General features: G+C 37.7%; 1 protein-coding gene across 3 annotated transcripts in view; it reads right to left on the bottom strand.

The window, feature by feature from the left end:
- Positions 1-20510, bottom strand: part of LOC127477300 (guanine nucleotide-binding protein G(q) subunit alpha) — a 131963-nt gene that overhangs the window by 89469 nt on the left and 21984 nt on the right. The window contains exon 1 of one of the 3 annotated variants that reach the window (XM_051801491.1): positions 752-1141. The exons of the other annotated variants lie outside the window; for them this stretch is intronic. Within the exon in view, the coding sequence (XP_051657451.1) occupies positions 752-836 (85 nt within the window). The 5' untranslated portion in view covers positions 837-1141. Of the gene's footprint in view, positions 1-751; positions 1142-20510 lie in introns of those variants that run through there. 3 annotated transcript variants of the gene reach the window in all.

Below are 20510 nucleotides of genomic sequence, written 5' to 3'. Positions count from 1 at the left end.
AGATAATAATAAAATTTGTAGGACTGCCCAAGAATTACTAAGAAGTGAAAATATTAATTTTCAGCACAATATACTCATAAAAACCTCACACTGATATTTCTTTTTACATTGTTGTGATCAAGGGCAGAAAGTAAACATTTTATATTGTTGCTCACAAGAAAAGCAAAGATATTTCAACCATGACTTTTTTTTTAAGAATGGCATAAAATATTTTCATTGAAAAATGTCCCATTTATGTGGACATTGCTTAATAGTGAGAGAACACCATTTACTAGCATGTCACTAGAGATTTGCTCACATAATTCTCCCCAAACAAAAAAAATCGAAAAGAAAAGAAGCAATGCTATTTACTAGAGAAATGGGAGAAAATATGGCATCATCAACCACCAGGGTGAGCTAAGCAAAGCTGCAATCCTTACAGCATCATTCCTTGTGTAGAGTGTGGTTTTAAACTGTCACTGTTACAGCACTGAACCAAATCCAGATTTGATCAGTTTTATATATTTTTCAGCTTTAAAACCCCATGACTGGCATGATAAGAAGATCAAGACATTGACTGACACACCACCAACTTTTGCCTTCTACACAGCCTCAGCCATTCATTACAGAGCAAGTTAAGAATCTTGGCAATACATGCCTAAAATTTTACCTATTCACCATAATAAACAAAACCAACACTGGATAACACCCTGAACGAGACTTCTGAGTGGGCTGTTTCATCTCATGAAAAGGTGAAAAGAAGAAAACTTACAAGTGAATAAGAAAAAAATATACATGTCGTAAATGGATGTGAGTGGCTTACGGTCTCTGCTAACCTCTGCTTTCACCACCATCATCCCAGGAATACCTGCTACAAGAAGAGAGTAAAGTGAAATGGAATGCAGCAGATCAGCAGAATGGACCAAAGGGGGATAAAACTACACTAAGATCAATTTTCTGCTGGTTTCCGTTGCACATTTAAATCAGTCAAGCCTTGGATCAATTCTCTGAAAACAGACGAGTAGTATCTTCTCGTGTGACAGAAGACTGCTGAAGGCCACATACTGTACCTGAATCTCAGTCATAATCACAATACCACCACCATGCTCCCTCCTTATCTTTTAAAAACTGTGTTTTTTCAAAAAACCCTCACGATCCTAATATAATTCCTTGTCTGGTACTTTGGAGAGAACTCAAGTGTGACTGAGAAAAAAAAAGAAGATTCAAGCACACAGCATGGTTGGTCATCTGACTTTCAAAACTTCCTTCCAGATAAAAATCAACCTAACTAATGAATGAAAAAAAATTAACCATCTCCTAAAAACAGCAAAGAGACGTCTCAATTACTGATAAATTCCCAATAAATTGTGACATAGGGGATTATCAAAACTTGTAAGAGACTAACATCCTACAACCAGAAAATTTTTGACAACGTATTTTTCTTCTTCAAATTGTAATAGCAACCAGTATTACTGCATCATCAAGAATTTTACAACCAGAGATCTAAAGTCTCCCCGGCAATATTATACCCAAAAGCAGAACCAAGAAGGAAGTTGGGTTGCTTAAATACAGAGTAGTTCCTTACACATGTGTTTGCCCACATAGATACACATATCATGTACAGTTTATTGTATTGTTGCTATTCCTCCTGGTGTACATCCCACAAAAATGAAACTATAAAATGTTGAAACACAACATTTTTTGCCCTGTGAAACTTACAGAAAAACTTAAAACATGGTTAATTTTAAATAAGTGAATAAATGGTTAATTTTAAATAAGCTACTGGTAGAGTGGTTTCAAAACTTGTGGTGACTGACAAAGAAGAGACAGAGACAAATTATGACAAGTCTAGAAGCCTAGAATGACAAACTTTACTTTCATATGAATGTCCAAAGCATCCCTGTACTTGTTTTTGTATTTCTCTGCATTGTAACTTTAAAAAATCTCAAGTAAGTACCTTCAGTGATCAAATACAAGGTTATTTCTTAACTAAAACAACAAACACACCATTCTCTAAGCAAAATTCACTCTGGTAACTATTTAAAAAAGAAATGCTGCTAAACTAAACCCGACTCTGTGTTTATTCCCACGGCTGACCTACAAAAAGGCAAGGAAAAAACCCCACTATTCTATTGTTTGAAATTTTATATTTAAATTCTTAACATGTAAGGGAAGAAAAAGCCATTGAAATCCACTAATCCCTGTTAGTCACTATACACATTTACTACACACTGTTAAATCAACAACGTATACATTTGCAGAAAACTGGCTTTCAGCTTGGGATGTGGAGGCAGAAAAAAGCCCGGAAGTACCTGGAAAGTGAAGATTCATGGGTCAGAGTGGAGTCAACATCCTGCACAGATTGAGCAAAACATGACACTCTCCTGACCATCTTTCTAGTTGTAGTACTACCATAACCACACTGTTTCATCAAACATTTTACTCAGATAAAGCAGTCAGTTTTACACTGCCTCACAGATTTACAGAAAAGTACAAAAAAACCAATCTCGTCAGATATTAAGTAGCAGAGTAACTCCTATGAGGAGTAAATGCTAAAACAGTAATACAGAGGTAACACATGAGAAGAAAAATACTTGATTTCAACTATAAAGTTGTATTTCAGTTGGAAGGGAGTTTTATGTCCTCTCTGTTACTAATAGTTCAGTGACAGAGAAAACAAAAAAAATATATGTTTGTTGCTGTTCCAGCAGTGGAATACAGCAGGAGTGCATTTCCACTGAAACCAAGCATGGTCTCTATGAAAACATAAAACTGCAGAATTCAGACATTGGACTGGGCTTGGCTTTGCAGGTGACAAATGAGTTGAAACATTATTACGGAATGCACGAGATCATCCTGGGAGCCAAAGCAAAGAAGCCAGCCTGTCCTGCCACTTAGAACGGCAGCTTCCAGGTTGACTGTTGAAGGCCACTCTTGGGAGGGACACTGCGCTGGTAACACTGTGCAGCAAAACTCCCTGAGGTGGAGGTGAAGCTCCCCAGCTCACCTTGGAGTGAACTATTGTCTCTTTTCCATCAAAAGAAGGTGGCAAGGCCAGTGAAACAAGAGGCTCTCACAGCTAAGACCTCTGTCTGTCTAATGCGGTTGAGCACAGATCCAGAGTGTTTTCTAATCCTGACACTTTAGGATTAGATCTTTACCTCTAAAGCCTTGACCATCACCTCTGTCAACAGTTGCCACAACTGAGTTGTCCATCAGCTTCAAGCTGGTACAGTTATTACACAGTGCACCTTTCTAACTAAAGACTCTAGAGCTCCTTGCAACTTTTTCTCCATTGCTCAAAAAGTATTATCTCCATGACATACTGTATCACTGTATCATACTCTTGAAAGATACTTTAATACCAACCTATACCTCCAACTATTTTATACTACTATAAATTAATAACTGGAACCGACAATTTTCATCTTGGTCATAAAAACATCTATGTATTAACATGACAACTCATCCGGAGACATGAATATAATTTCTGTAAGGAAATATTATAAGCCCTGATAATAAATATGACTACTGTCATATCTTCCTGGTGTAATTATCTAGCTCCTTAATTAATATTAATAGATTAAACCTCACAAAAGCTGCTTGATGTTAGGACACATTTCAACACCATTTCATTTACAGTTATGGAAAAGCCTATAGAACAGGAAAGCATCTTGAGTTTTAAGCAAGGCAACAAAACAAGCCAGAAAGGGAGCTAAGGTGTCCTGAAGTCTGTTCCTACACCAATAGCACAGTGATTTGTATCCATATTAAAAACTGAATGGAAATAACTACAAAAAACTAAGTTCCCAATGAGAACCCCAGTGATGGCCTTTGAGATTTAACAAAGCACAGATTTACATTAAGAATCATTTACAAAAAAAACCCTTGGAGAAGTGTACATACTGTTTGCTCCAATGATAGAATACCTTTAATTCAAATCACTAATCATCTTCTTAATTGTTTTGTTCACAATCCACATCTGCATATTCCACTTGCTTTCAAAAAAGGAATCAAATCATCATTTTGTCATTCACTAAATTATTTCCTCAGTATCATTTTAGTAATTTATAACCATTTATTTAAGATGACTATCAATATTCTTCACAATATCATTTAATGAATTAGTAATGTAACAAGAAAAAAGAGCCATTTAAGATAAGAAAAGATTTCTTCCAAGAAAGCATGGGTAGAATTTTATGAAGTAACTTACAAAGTAGATAATTACCTCAAATAAGTAACATGACACAACTACATTCATTTAGAGCAAGTCATTTCAAGAATAATCTTGAATGTCTTAAATATTTATGAAAAACCAAGCAACGTTTATCCATTACAAAATATTACTAAAGCAGCACCTTTTCCCTACACTATAAAAATTGTATTAACCACCTTTCTTAAAAAAAGGAAAGAACACCTGCCACTATGTAGCCAGCTAGTCTGAACGCTTTCTGCAGCGGAGAAATCCTCTTACAAAATTAATCTGGTTGTGTTTGAGCAGGTAATAAACTTCGCTTGTCACTAAAGTGCAGCCACAAAACTCGCAGAAATAAAAGTAATACTCGTCCTCAATGTATGAATGACACAATTAAAACATTCCAAGTGACTACTACAATAAAGCCTGAGACACTGAATTACTGATGATTTGGAAGATAGAATGAGAACATAAAATTCAGCTATGTTCCGTAGCTTCTTAAATTAATATTAATTCAAGCTTTTTAATGAAATAGAACCTCCCAAACTCCTTTACAAGAAATACAGTTAATCAAATACAGCTTTGTGCCAGATAATTAAAACCACGCTGTACTGAAAGTCAGCATCCTCCTTTCTCTATCTTCAATTCATAAAAAAACCTAAACCTAAACAACAAAACAAAAAAAAACTCCACAATCCAAAACAACCAAACAAATCAACAACAGCAAAAAATATCACCACTCCCAAAGTCCCCACACAACAAAACAAAACCGCCTCCTTATCTTCTATAAACAGATAATTTTCACCAGAGTTATCTTATTGCTTAGGTGTAATTCAGAGGCAAGAAAGTCAGAGAAGAGATTAACTGGTTGCCTTCACAGAGGACAAGTAATTCCTTGAGATTTCACAGGTTTGCAAATGTGTCCAGAGGAGGACAAGATCCCACCCTGTGTGACCTTCTCCTCCCTTCTCTTGAAAAGATCCCTCTGAAAAACCAGGGACCCCCTGAAGAGAAACAGCTCCTCACAGTCTGTGCCGAATTTTCAATTTTATATGGTCTGGAGTAACTTCAATAAATTCTGCCTAAAGTGGTCATCTGTGCAGCAAAAATGTCACAAATCAAGTTTCATCCTCAAAAACATTTTCCTGATGCTACTCACAACCCAACAGCAAACTGTTTAAAATCAATCTGTTGTCTGCTGTTCTTCCATGGAAAACATATAAACAAAACCAGAAGCAAACACCAGCATTACTGCAAATCTGTCTTTAGAAACTTCTGTGTAATTAATTTCAAATGGGGTTTTTATACCCACATATGAGGGCAGACTATAGCGTTGGAAAGCAGATTCCAAGTAGATTTCAAGACAGAAGTGTGTCAGAATTGATCACTGTTCCCAGAGGCATGTTGTTCACCCAACTGACAAGCCCGATACAAAAATCTAGGTAAATAAAACAATATCCTCTGTACCTGTGGGAGTTGAGGACCATGAAAAAGAACAGTATCAGAGATGGAAGAAAGCATTACAAGAATCCATAGAAGAGGAAGATGAAGTTTGAACCTAATGGACTTTCAGCAAATACAATGGACTATTGCATGAATGTGCGGGCTTTGGTGCTTGTTGTATTTTCCTACTTTGTACTCCTACATTTTTATGAAAAATCCCCTAAAGTTGTTTACTCCTTTTACCCCCATGTTCTGATTGGTTAGCTGTTGGAGTGTAGATGTTCCATACAAGGTTATGCCTCTCCCCTTAATCCCTTATAGAGATGTAACCCCTCCTTGTTCTCCCTATTAAGGCGAGTTCCTTCCTTCTCTTTCCCTATATGTCATGTTCACACCCCCAGTTCCAGAATGTTCCTTTACTCCCCTATATAAAGGGGAAGCCATGTTAATAAAGAGCTTACTTCCTTGCTCATCAACCTACAGACCTAAAACGAACCCTGAGTAAGCATTCCTTATTTGCCCCCGGGCCTACCAAACTTTTAGTTTTTATTATTTTACTTTTTATTTCATTATGTTCTTTGAGATCAATACAATATACAACTGCCTTTAAATCAACATGTATGTTTTCTGTAAGCTATTTATTAAAAGAAAATAGTAGTAAACATGCTGACCCCCACCTGATTTTCTGTGAAAACTAACTTAATTACTAATTGGATAAAGACTGTGTTTGGGGTTTAAATCTTTCTTCCTTTCTTTATATTCCTGAAAACGAAGGGGGCTGCAACAGACCATATAACCCTGCACGTCCTGCAAGTCTCCAGGACCTGAATTTCAGTATGAGACCTTAGTTTCCCTGCACTGTCAGATAAGGCTTGAGCTAGCTGTAAACCTTTATTAAGGAAGATATATAAAATGTAGGAGTACTTACTTAATGGTAGGTCTTTTGAATTTCTTTCACTTAGAGGGATTATGAACAGACAGACATAATTCCTGTTCCTAGCAACTCTGAGAGACACCATTTCAGGGACAGCATAAACTACTTTGATTAATGAAAAGCAAGGACAAATACTGGTAGTATTCAAAATTGTAATAGTTTACTTTTATCATGGGAATAAGACATCTTTACTACTTTAATACCTATGTCTTCAAAAAAAGTGATCTTCATGTCTAAAATGCAGCAACAGAGTTCGTTGTGTCATCTGTGTGTCCCCCACACCATGGGCTAAGATTCTCCTACCCAAATGAAATTACCATCAATGGAACTGCAAAAGGAGAATCTTTATCTCTTGACATGCTCTATTATCAAACAAAATTATCATGCACAAGAACATATCAACAAAACAATAGCTGTATTTACCACGCATACATAAGGTACAGGTAGAAATTTTGTGACCTATTTTCTAATTTGTGCTTTAAAGAAGGACTGTAGTACTCAGAGTATACCAGATGTGCACTTGTATCCATCTGAAATGCTGATAAAAATCAGTGTGTTACGTAATTTGTTCATTTTTAAGAATATGTTAGCAACAATCAAGTACAAAAGTATGAAGACACACTTTCCAAATGTTTGGGGTTTTTTTTAATAGTATATACCCTATTCTGTGTTTGTGAGCTCTATTTTGAGAGCTTAATATGAACTTTTGACCTATCACTCATACAAAAAGGCTCTGTCCAGAAGTGGAAAGTATACAGTAGAGCATTTTCTTTTTTAGAATGTGAAAATACTTCAAAGATAAGTGCTTTGCTATACCAAAATTAGTACATGTCTTTACTGAAAACAAGTCATATGAATAATACTGCAATTGTTATGATCAAATATTTATGTCAAGCAGCATCTCTGATATTACTAAATATTATTATCTTACATTAAAGACTAGGAACAACCAAATGCTTTGCAGTGTTTTGGGACATCTCCTCAAAAATGGCTGGGCACTGCTTTCAGGTATGACATTCACTCAAATTCTGAGCTTTAGTTTAGATATTATGGAGCAGCCCTTTCAGGAGAAAAATCCAAATGAACGAACAAAAAACCCTTTGATTTTCAACCTTCCTATATATCCTTCATACACGACAAAGAAAGAAAATTTTCATATGGATTAGATGATTTAGAAGTAAGAAGAAAAGCAAATCATGCTGATTCTTCTTACCGATAAAGAGAATAATATTTTCCCCACAAAGCTATTTGAGCTCCTTCTGTGTTAGTTTATGTACTCCTAAGGAAGATGCTCAAGCTGTTCCCTTGGTCTCTTCTGCTTGTGCTTTTTTGCTGTTCATGCTTCAGAGCTCTCTATGACCTCTGTACCAATAAACTAACTTGACAGCTGTTTCTGAACACATAATTAGAAAAGAGCCAACTTACCACTATCATTATCAAACTTGTACTAGAAACACAAAGCAACTATATATCCAATGTTGGTATGCAGATATATACTACAGCTTCCCTGGTCCATTCACAACCAGCAGTAGACCTGAGACAGAAGTTTTCTTTCAAGTCTCAAATATACCCTGAACACTAAAATGATAAAGTAATTTTTGCTTCAGTCCACCTACATGCCAAAAGCACAAAGTGCAGGGTCTTGCAAGCAGAGCCCTGCGCTGACTGCAGCAAGGAATCTACCAGAGTAATGAATAATTTTTTTAATAATACACCTTACAACCTATATTACATATTGTATACCTTCCCTGGTTTCCCAAGGAAACACATCTTGAGAGCATCATAAAGGCAATACTATCTTAAAGATGTGTAAGCTAAATAAGAAGTCTTACAGTAAATATTTTTCTCCTATATTTAAATCCTTTCCCTCATGCCACTGTGAAGTGGATATGTCCACACTTCTTTTCCAGGGAGACTGAAGAGATGGTGGCAATTGAAACCCACACCCAACTGGTTTCAGGTCTGCTCATACCCATTCCTTGAATGAGTATCTATTTCACTTCCATGTTGCACCAACGCAGTTATTTCATCTGGAGCTGGCCTCAATGTCATTACAGCTGATCACAGCATTAAACTGGAAGGAGAGGGGGGTGGGGAAAGCTTTGTTCCTTTTATAAGGAACAAAGAAGAAACTTCCTAACAGAAAACAGAAAAGTGCAAGGAGCTTCAGCAGATGTAACTGCTGCTGGGAGAACAACAAAGGAGGTGAGCTGCGGGACACAAGGACAAGTCCAATGTAGACACCACTTTCAAATTAGCAGCCATGAGTGGCCCTGGGAAGCACTTTTGCCTTCCCCCCTGTGGCTGGCCTTCACCTCACAGACATGCAGGGCTGCGAATAGCCTAGGGTTGTTCCTCTTACCAACCTCCTTTCACATATAAGTTTCTCAGAGGCTATTAAGCTAAGATGAGAGATACTCAGTCCCTAAAAGACCTGTCCCTTACTACAGGCAGTGTTCAGTGTTCCTTCATCTCTTCTCCCCCAAGACACATACAGAGCCCAGTGAAGCTGACAGACCACGATAAGGAGCTCTGTCATGGCAGCAATACAATAAAAACACATGACTCCATTTTTATTTTCATCCCTCAAATACTGTGAGAGGCTCAAGTATTGCATTTGTGTTCCCCCTGTTCCTACGTTCATTGTTGCTCACAATTTTACGTGTTTCTCAGCACACATGGGCAGGGGTGGGTGCACCCAGGCAGGCTTCAAGCCTACTGCGTTACAAACCCACCAAGAGGGAAGCACAGTTCCAGATATTGTGGCATATTTCCTGCAGCTCATGGCAGATCATCCTTAACTTGGGAGTGCTTTTTAACTGCTACTTTCCCTGGGGAGAGTCACTAGCTTTTTATTTTTTGCTGTCCTCTTGCACTGTATGTGCTCTCAGCCATTGCAAGGAGCTGTACACTAATTAAGCAGCTCCTCCAAAATGAAGGTAGACCCCCTGCACACTTTTTCCTCCTGGCAAGGAGAGGGGACCTGGGCTGGTCAGCTTGTTAGCTGAATGGGAGCAACACAACTGCTGTATTATCATATCAGAAAAGACAGTCCACATCTAATTTCAACCACTTCAAACCCAGGAAGAGCTGAATAATATTGATAAAGGAAAGACTGAACAAATTCATGTTTCAGTTATGTTCCTTGCTTAGTTTAATGTAAACACCACCTATGTGCATACTTTCATGTGCGTACAGACACATGCACACAGTGATGAAGACTGTAGACATAAATATACCACTGGCACTCTCCAAATTTAAGAAACCAGGTCAAGGGTAATATTACCAAAGAACAATTTTATAATTAAAAAAATTATAATTAGATTCTACACCAAAAAAATCCCTGCTTTTTATTAAGGAAAAAAAGAAAGTAAATTGAATAGCTAGGTTCTGAGAGGACATCCTTACTAGCTCTATACACTACACCATAGAGGTATTCCATGCTAAGTACATGATAACAGGAATGCAACATTCTTTTCAGGTGCTGCATTTGCTCATAAAAATAACTGAAAAATTGAAAAACTTTAAGCTTGGGGGAAGTGAGGGATGAAAACTGCTACTGGGTCACTAAAAAAACAGTATGCAAAGATATCAGGGACAAGCGGGCAGATTTTACTGGTCAAAGCATCTGGTCCCATCATTTTGAATTTTGAACAGCATTTTGAACAGCACAGTGTACTGCCACTTAAAGCATCACTTCTGTATGGCTGAACAGAATAACATTTTAATGTGCTGCTTCTCCAGCAGAAAAGAAGTCAGGAGGCAGCACTCTGGAGCACCACACTGTTCCACAAACAGCATGCATGGCTCATGCGCCTTCAGGCTGACCAGGCTGAGCTCAGCTTCCATGCTGCTAACCTGCTGAGCTGAGCTACTTCAGTAGCTCAAAGGAAAAGCTTCCAGTCACATCTCAGATGAGCCAAAATGGACAGCTACAGGACTCCTGTGTTCTCTCCATGAGACACTGCCAATCTTCTTTATAACTACCTTTGTTGCTGAAGGTACATAGAATCATAGAATCAGCTGGGTTGGAAAGGACCTCTGAGACCATCAAGTCCAACCCTTGATCCAATACCACTGCGGTTACTAGACCATAGCACTAAGTGCCACATCCACTCTCATCTTAAAAACCTCCAGGGATGGGGAATTCACTACTTCCCTGGGCAGTCCATTCCAACACCTGATTACCCTCTCTGTAAAGAATTTCTTCCTAATATCTAACCTAAACCTCCCCTGACATGGCTTAAGACCATGCCCTCTTATCTTATTGATAGCTGCTTGGTAGAAGAGACCAACTCCCACCTGGCTACAGCCTCCTTTCAGGGAGTTGTAGAGAGTGATGAGGTCTCCCCTGAGCCTCCTCTTCTCCAGGCTAAACAGCCCCAGCTCCCTCAGCCTCTCCTCAGAGGACTTGTGCTCCAGTCCCTTCACCAGCCTTGTTGCTCTTCTCTGGACCTGCTCCAGCACCTCAATATCCTTCCTGAACTGAGGGGCCCAGAACTGGACACAGTACTCCAGGTGTGGCCTCACCAGCGCTGAGTACAGGGGAAGAATCACTTCCATGGTCCTGCTGGTCACACTGTTCCTGATCCAGGCCAGGATGCCATCGGCCTTCTTGGCCACCTGGGCACACTGCTGGCTCATGTTCAGCTTCCTGTCAATAATTTTATTTATTATATTTATTTAGACCTGATTATATAACCTTGTATATACTGTATTATTACCTCCTCTGAAAGTTTTTAGATTTTTTAATTTTTATTTACTTTAAACACACACTGTCAACAAAGAATGCATAGATTAATAAATAACTGCTTTCTATTTATAAAGGTAATAAAACCCATAAAATAATACCAATCAGAACCCAGTGAAAATTGTGGATAAACAACATGCTTTGCCCTATCTCAGAAAAGTATCCTTTTGCTGGATACTCTTACAATATTAGAAGAAATCTCCAGAAATGCATAAAGTTTGAGTTCCAACTACTGTTTCACTCAAACAACATCAACTCTAGCCAACAGCATTTACCACCCAGATGTGGCTATGTAACTTAGGAAATGTCACCTCCTTTCTCTCCTGTAGTGTCCTCATAGCTCTGATCTCTTCTGAAATGACATATGGCTTTCTGCTGAATTAAAGTCCACATGCTGTTCACTGGCATTTAAGTAAGTTATTTGCATTATAAATTCTAGTTCATCTGAGAGAAAGTCCTAAATTCACTTAAGACCCTGGATAATTAAGCCTTCTGTGGTACTGGGTTTTTGCTTTATGAACATTGATGTAATTCTGCTTTTCACTAGCTATATTTGCATCTAGTTTCACAGAGATTGCATTGAATATACTTCTAGCCAGTTTCAATGCTATCGAGCAGGACGCTCAAGAACACGGTAACACTGAGAATCTGTTCCTATTCTGATTTAGTACACCAAAATAGAAACAAATTTAACTGTGAGGGCAAAGAACCGTAACACAACTGCAGTTCCCACAGGTACAAGGTGGCAGGGGAAAGGACTAGTTTCTATTAGCCATTATTTTTCTTTCTACAGGTAACTTTTACTTCCAGGAAGTAAACATTTATTTAAGACGTCATTCCTCTGCACAACAGATAAATGAGAAGCGTTCCAGCCCAAATTTTTAGTTTATGTTTTAGGCTATTAAAATGTTATCCACACAAGTCAATATTCTTTATAATTTTTTTTTTAATTTCAGTTCAGCTAAAAAAGCCCACAAGCAAACAACCAAGTGCATATCCAGCCGTTAGCACAAACCACAGAGTTAACCATCCAAAGCTAAATGAGGGTTTACTTCCAACAGCCACAATAGCACAATGCTGAAAGGTGATTATATTTGGCACCTCTGTATTTACTTCTACCTTTACACTGTTCTTTTTATACCTTGCAGAAAAAAAAAAAAAAAAAAACCAAAACCCACAAATGAAAAGGTAGCTTATTTAGAGTTAGAGAGGCCTCAAATGTAAGGATGTCCCTGTGTGTGAATGTGCAGAGAAAATATCTGTTCTGAAAATCTATCAATTTTTCAATCTTTTTAAAATACTTTTTTTTGGGTAAAATGTAGTCTCTAATTCCCTTTTATATAGGGCTGGCCTGCCTGAAAATGTACCATGAAAAACTGTGGGAAATGTAACAGGAGTTATTAAAAACATTTTGAGGGGAGGAAGGGAGAAAAGGAGGGAGGAATGGAGGCAAGGAGGAAGAAACAGATAATAACTTACAATGACTAAAAAATAGCCTAGACCTCTTAGATATATAAAAAAACACCACATAATACCACTATTGCCCTAAAGGCCTTCAATCTTGTGTAATTCATTTTATGGAGAGTATAAATGACGAAAATGCTAATGTTTTTCAAACCAAGGAAAGTACTGAGACAAGCACTGTTTCTATACTAACGTCACATTCTGCAGAATTTGCGATATCACCACCAAGCACAGAAGTGCCACTGCCTGGGACTCTGTGCGCCTTCTCCTGAATCCTCCAGCAGCTGTCCAGTCTTGCTATCCCTGCAGATCCCTGCACTATGCAAGCCAGGAGAGGAGACCTGCACATGACAGAAACAACTTCTGCTGGGGAGTACCTTGATGGTGGGAGCTGCCAGCCAGCTCTCCCTGCCACAGGCACGGTATGACACTTGGTGAGGGAGTACGAGGAAAGAGCCTGTCCTCCATCCACCGACTGGAAGCTGACAAGGCAGCTCCCCACAGAGCCCGTGGTGTAGAATTTATTTCTGGAGCATTTTAAGCTCTTTCCTGAGCCTTCAAGTATAAGCAACATGGAGCCATTTGGCTGCTGTCAGACTGGTGAGTAAGAGGTGACTGAAAAAGGATTAGAATGATGCTCTCAGTGGCAGCCAACCCTAGTCCATGCTTTGCAACATTTTTGTTTTCAAACCAAAGGAAAGCGGAAAACAATGTGTGTCAGCCAGATAGTTCTGAACTATGCTCCTTTTTTCCTCTGGTCAGTTGTCCGTTTTTGGGATATTTTGCTGACTCCAACTGTCTCATTTTTCACAGAAGAAATTAAAGAAAAAGCCGAGCAGCTCCAATACTATTGCCCTACAGACCCAAACACCACTGGAAGCCCTTGAGCATTAGTACCCACTGCATCCTTCATCAGAGGTTGTTGAATCATTATGCAAGTTTCGAGCTGGCTTCTTGTCAAGTCTTTGAAACCTGACAACAGAGTTTGTTTTTTAAAGAGAGAAGAAAAAAAAAGAAAAACTAAACAGTGAAAGCTATAGCAAAAAATATATTTTATATCTAAAACGGATATATATAGTGAGAATACTATATACCTATAACCCCAGAAACCCCCAATAGCTTCCTAAAGGGAAGAGGGGAAGGGAGAAGGGAAAAAAAGGACAAAAAGAGGATGAAAAGGGACAGAAGTAAAACAGGTATGCACAATCTAAAAATTCGGTAACCAGCAAAATAAAGAACTGGCAAAATCTCACCACTTCTCTTGAGAGAAGCAGGATGGCTGAACATGGCCCAGCACTCTCCCCTCACGTGTGGCAAACAACAGTAGTCACTGCAGGCCTCAGCTCCAGATAAGCAAGACCGAGACAGGGACCCACCGTTCTCGAACGTCGCCAGAAAGGAAGAGAGCGAGCTCTCTTATCTATGCCCTTTTGTATGTTGTGTTACGGAAAGGAATGATATGGAATACTTCCTTTGTCACTTTTCTAGTTCCCTCCTGGTTACAGGCTGGTCTCCAGGAAGGTCTAGGGTGAAAACTATCACAATCATGCGTGCACATTCAGTATAATCAACACCTCACACTAATTACCAATTACCTCTTCAAAATGTTTGCTATAAAAAAGCCACATGATCTATAATAACATGTAAGCATTCTGATATTTATGGCCAGAGGACAGATGCTGGTCCTCTCATCCCTGGCACATGGGAACAAGTCCCATAAAAGCCTACTGAAGTACTCTGGGGATGGTTTTCAATTTGTAGCAGTTCTGGAAAAATGTTATGCACCAAACTCCAGGTTTGTTAACTTTGATAAAGCAATTTAGTTGACTAAAATATGCAGCTAAAGACTACTTTCTCACTGTGGCAGACAAACAGTAAAATGGCAGAAATGTGTTAGGACAACAGATCAGTGAATCCCAGATGCCCTGTGTTATTCCCAGATACAAAATTTAAAATGAATATTTCTACTTAGATAAATATGAATTCTTTTTGATTGCAATCTGAGATCAGATTTAAATTCAAGTTTTCTCATGCCATCTTCACAGAGTTCTGTATTTCTAAAGATGAAGAAAAACTATACTTTGAAGGGTTCTGCATAAGTTTTCAGAGGCTAGAACTTGTCAGGTATCACACAGCTTCATTTCTATCTGCCAAGTACTATCTTCCCCCAACAAAAAAACTCAGCAAGTCAAAATTTAAGAGACGATTTCCTACACTTTAATAAGAAACTTCCAAACTGTGAAAATCACGTAAAGAGAAATTTCTGAGTTGTGAGTGCAAAATTGTTTCTGCAATCTAATTTGCAACAGAAGACAAAGGAAAATGCACACTAGTTGCATAAAAATATGGATTTTTACACTGTGCAGCTTACGGTCAATAAACTAAATTTTCATACCAGAACTTACAACAAATTAGAAACCCCACTGTAACTAAGAGGACCAAAGGTATGTTCAGGCTATTTGCACGGGAAAAACCCCAAAAAGCAACCCACCACCCCTCCCCAACTTTGCAACTGCTATCTCCTTCTATACTGACTCAACTGACGTCAGCAGTAAAGAAAAGACAGTCATACTTCAAAGAAATTAAGTTACTGAATAGGTTGGAAAAAGAAATTACAGAAACTGATAATGACCTCAGGAAAAGTTAATCATAAACCCCTTTTTTGTGATCCTTATTATGGATTTTTTTCTGCCATCCTTACTTTTTAAGTAGTCCCAACAGATTACTGCAAACTATGGCCTTATTAATATGCATATGGGTAAAAAACTGAGTAGATCTAAAGAGAGTATACTGCAATGTCCATTTTAATAATTTTAGAGGTATTCTTGAAAAACAAGGAATAGGAGTAAGGAGCATCAAATGCTTTCCAAAATTATCTGCCCATCACTTAATAGCCCAAGTACCTAAAAAATTTCTGAACATGGGAGAGAAGAGTCTGAGAACAGAGTTACTATGGTGTTACCAGTTACCACACATCAGCTGCTCCCACAGTGTTTTTTGCACAGTGTTTTTGTTATGTGCAAATGTCAATTTTTATCAAACTAATTTGTCACTCCTCTTTTTATTTCAGTAAATCCTGCTGCACTAGATAGCTAATGAGAAGAATAAACATCTTAAAACACTATCCTAAAAAGTGACTTAATGTATGTTATAGCATATTAACAAAGTAAGAAGAATTTATTTAAAGAGTGAACTCTATAATTTTATAGTAACCACTCTAGTTTTTAAACTACGCTATCATATGAAAGCAGCAGAATACTCAATTTTCTGCTGAGTCTCTTTATTTACTCTAGTTCAGCTCTGCTGTTACAACTTTATTATTGACCTGTTCTAATTCTTTTTAACTTCTATCTGAGAAACAATTCTTTGGAAGTTATTTCATTACATCACAGAACTAGGTGTACAAGTCATGATCCCATTCCTTCTCAGTGCAGAGGTGAAACATACATTTATCTGAGCAAAAACACACTTCAGCACAGTGTGGTTACACCTGTTGTATGTGATCTACCAGTCCTCTGAACAGTTTGTCACTAATGTGTTTATGTTACTGTTGTTAATTTTTAATACAGAAAACTATTTACTTATTCTAAACAATCAAAAAGAACAGTTACCAATAACATTTTCCTGCATTACTTTTCAAGGCTATTGGTACCTAACCAATAAGTACCAATTTCAAGGCTATTTTTCTAACTTGTTTTTTTTTGTTCCTATAAATCTCATCTGCATGCTAAATTTTACTGAGATTTAGAAAACAAAATAACTCACAAACGATTTTTCTACATGAGCTATCCAATTCAAATCAGTTATTAAAATGTTACCTATATTGTTACTTTGCATACTTATGATTTTTTAAAAACAGCAGCCAGTATCAAGAATAATCTCAGTGCAGAGAAGCTGCTCTGTTCAAACTACATCTCCACACAGCGTCATTTGGATTTATTCAAATTTCTGCTTAGAGGCACTTCATGACCACACACACTTCTTTTTTCACCACATGCCCTTCACTAGAAGGTGCATTAGGCTGTCTTTGGTAAAACACAGATGCTGCGACAACAACCTGGGACAAAATAAGTACAGATGCAGTGATACATTACACTGTAAATCACCCTCCAATAACACAAATGCTTTTTCTCTCAAACAATAGATGACTGCAGGCAATCTAGTATTTGGTTAACTCTGGAAGGCATGTGAAATTTGGGAAAAAAGCTCTACATTTTTATAGGTCTACAGCCTAAATTAAGTATCATAAGTTCTTCTCTCCCCTTGCACAGGTATCTTCTGAATTACCAAGACTGAAATGCAACCATTCCTACTTCTGTAGAACAGTATAAAAACTTTATATTGGAAGGCACCTATAGCACTAGGTTTCATACTGCAACTAGTGATAGCTACTACATCATGAACATAACCTCCTAGGACAAAGAGATAGTTCCTTTATGTCAGCTACTGGTGTATGGCTGCTGATTCATATGCAATACTGTACATATGATTTGACTTGTGACTGTAGAATCACAAAATGGACTGTTATTAAACAAAAATACTGTCTTGGTTTTTGCAATGAAGGATTACTAGCATAATACTACATGAATAAATGTGTGGCTTTATGTATTCTACCAGCAATCTTAGTTAGAACCTAATGCATCATATAATTACACTATTATTTGTTTGCTTGAACTGGTCGCTTTTCTATTAAAATTTATAATACAATTAATATTCTGTGAAGTCGTGATAGACAGTCTGTCATTCTCTTTTATTTGTGAAGCTAGACATTAATATTTTGTATTTCCATGTCCTATGAATTCAGTTAGCAGACTATGTAGCTTTAGGTCCAATCCAGCCTTGTGAGTTTTCACGTTTTGCTTTCTCATTTTTATTTTACTTAAGAAACAACTATTTTTCTTACCAAGAATAATAGAGGATCCATGGTAGTAAACTGAAGTCTAAATAAGGTCAGGAACTTCTTGCTTTCAGTACCACATAAGATCACAAGGCAGTATTTCATTCCTGTAACATTACAGGGTGCTCCCCCATAAACGCAACTGATGGACTAAGATTTGTTTTTTCCTATCTAGTGCAGGATAATTTCTGAGTCATACTTCTCCAACACTTTAAACATCCTCTATCAACCACCTGATCAAAAGCTTCCTATCTTTTTATTAAATAAAAATTTTCTCTTCCACTTTTATTGGTGGCCAAAAGTCTTTTGAGGAATGTGTAAAACATAGTTGTACATCAAGTTAAAGGCGTCTGGCTCACTTTGAAGCATGGAAAAAGTTCAATACACAGTAATTTGTAGGTATAAGACTGAAACATGGGAAAGCCAGCATCCAACCTGTCATTCTAATGACACCGCTGTGCAGCTACAAAAACTACGAAGGTCAAAATTATTTTAAAAGTTGTACGAATACGTGCACTTGCACATGCAAAGAGAGGCACAAGGAGAACTATCTTTTGTTTCTTCCTGACAAAAATATAGCCTGAATGATTGTATTTTTCCTTGCTCAATTCTTTATTTTTAAGATCAGAAACATTAATATCTATTTTTCTGATGCTTCTGTTGAAGAATGCTGGTATGAATTCACAGTAGCTATCACCATTAACTGAAAAAAAGCCAAATCAAACAAAAAATACTAGTGATTTGGATGTTAACAAAGACAAATAATAACCAAAGCATTCTTGCTGCCTAATTGAAGAATGAACACCTCTCTAATCACCTAGTTATGCTGCAGTATAAACTTACTGCAGGGTCCAAGATGGAGAGCAAAGCAAAGGAAGAGTGAAATACCATTAATGGTTCAGACAATTTAAAATAAAAGACCATAAAGAGGACAACATATTCCAAATTTTTTCACATAATGGACTGATACACAGAAAAATAAAGTAGCTCATATTCTTCATGAAAATCAGACTTAATTAGATGTTTCTAAACCTAAATCAACCTATTTTAAAAACAGTATTTCATTATCTCTCAGCACTAACAAGAAAGGAAAATTCCTGAGGTGAAATGTGAGTTCCACCACTTCCGTACAAAGCAGCAGCCAACCACTAGGACCAGGTTTTTGTTTCATGCATATAAAATGCTATTTGGAGATGGTTGCAAGCATAAACCTTTTTTTCCAGTTTAACTGTCCTTACCAGCTCTGAAAATCAAAGAATCGCAGAATCGCTTAGGTTGGAAAAGGCCTTTAAGATCATCAAGTCTAACCACTAACCTAATGCTGCCAGGTCCACCACTAAACCATGTTCCTAAGTGCACTCTAGGAATGGAGACTCAACCGCTTCCCTGAGCAGCCCCTTCCAATGCTTGACAACCCTTTCCATGGACCATTTTTTCCCAGTATCCAATCTAAACCTCCCCTGGTACAACTTGTGGCTGTTTCCTTTTGTCTTGTTACTTGTCAACTTCCACCTCACTACACCCTCCCTTTCGGTAGTTATAAGGAGCAGTAAGGTTGCCCCTGAGTCTCCCTTTCTCCGTGCTAAACAACTAACTTATAGGCGTGGGAAAGCTCCAGCCTAAAATCATTTGCCAGAGTGTCCCTGTGTGTAGACATACACTAGTTTTTATTTTGAAAGTGTTCTCCTAAACCTAGTTTAAACTTGTTAAACTCTTTTTATCACTGTGTTCTCCTCCATTGTTATCAAAGTATCTCCAAGTGAGAACATGGATTTCTTTAGAATGAAACCATTAAAAAATGGAAGGACCACAACTAATGCATTCCAACCACAAACTGGCATTTACTCCCTGGGATCAGACTAGACTTTGTTAAAGCTAAAAACATCCCTTGATCACAGACATGGGTTTCTCAGCATCTATTGTTTTGCCCTACAGACCCACTGTTGTTCACACTACTTGCTAAGCTAGAAATAGCCTTTGTCTGCACTCCCCCACCTACAATCACAAGGATGATAATAATTAACTACTTCCTCCCTTGTGGAGGTGACAGAGAGACTGATTAGCTAGTGGGCGTGCAGCATTCTGAAAATGTGCAGTGCTATGTAGCTATTCCGTCTTACTACAAATACTCTAATGCTCCTACCACCCAAAAAGACAGCAGGGTGAAAACAAGAATCAATCTGGAACATTCTTGGTTCCTCTACAGTGCAACTTTGCTCCAATTCATTAAGCCCCTCTGATCACAGCAAGTTTATTTAATAAAACCTAACAGAGATCTGACATGTCCACTCAAAGTACATGAACTGATTTTAGTCAGGATGCTGTTCTGTTAAACAGAAGTCTGCCTATGGTAATACAGGTCTGACTATACAGTAAAAGCTTTTCTATGCCTTTACAGTTTCATCAGTATTTCTCAATCACAATCCAAAAAATACCCATGAGCAATTAACTGAATCCTCAATACCATTGCTATACACAACAGAAGCAACAAATACTTTCTATTGTTTTTGTCTATCACCTACTCATTTATTCTTGCTTAATAGAAACAAGATAATGTAAGGAATTTATTAATCATCACTTTTAAGACTTCCATTTCGTTAATCACTATGTTTAATGTTTCCTTTTGGTACTGTATTTAAGCTTTCAGAGTTCCTAGTCTGTCAGGCTTTGCAGTACAGCCAACAGCCCCTCAGAGAGGCTCATCTGACAAGTCAGTCTACCAGAGCAAGCCTGGTGTAAATGCAAGGACATTTTCTCTGCTTCGAAATACAAGTAGAGGAGGAAATAACCCCATCTACTTTAAACAGCTTACTGTTTAGCAAAGTCATATGGAACATGGAAAAACTTT

The sequence above is a fragment of the Manacus candei genome, unplaced genomic scaffold, assembly GCF_025592945.1.
Source record: "Manacus candei isolate 608988 ecotype Guabito, Panama unplaced genomic scaffold, ASM2559294v1 h1tg000051l, whole genome shotgun sequence".
Taxonomy (NCBI): Eukaryota; Metazoa; Chordata; class Aves; order Passeriformes; family Pipridae; genus Manacus; species Manacus candei.
Note: the sequence above shows the minus strand (reverse complement) of the source record. Positions and strands in the feature narration are given on the sequence as shown.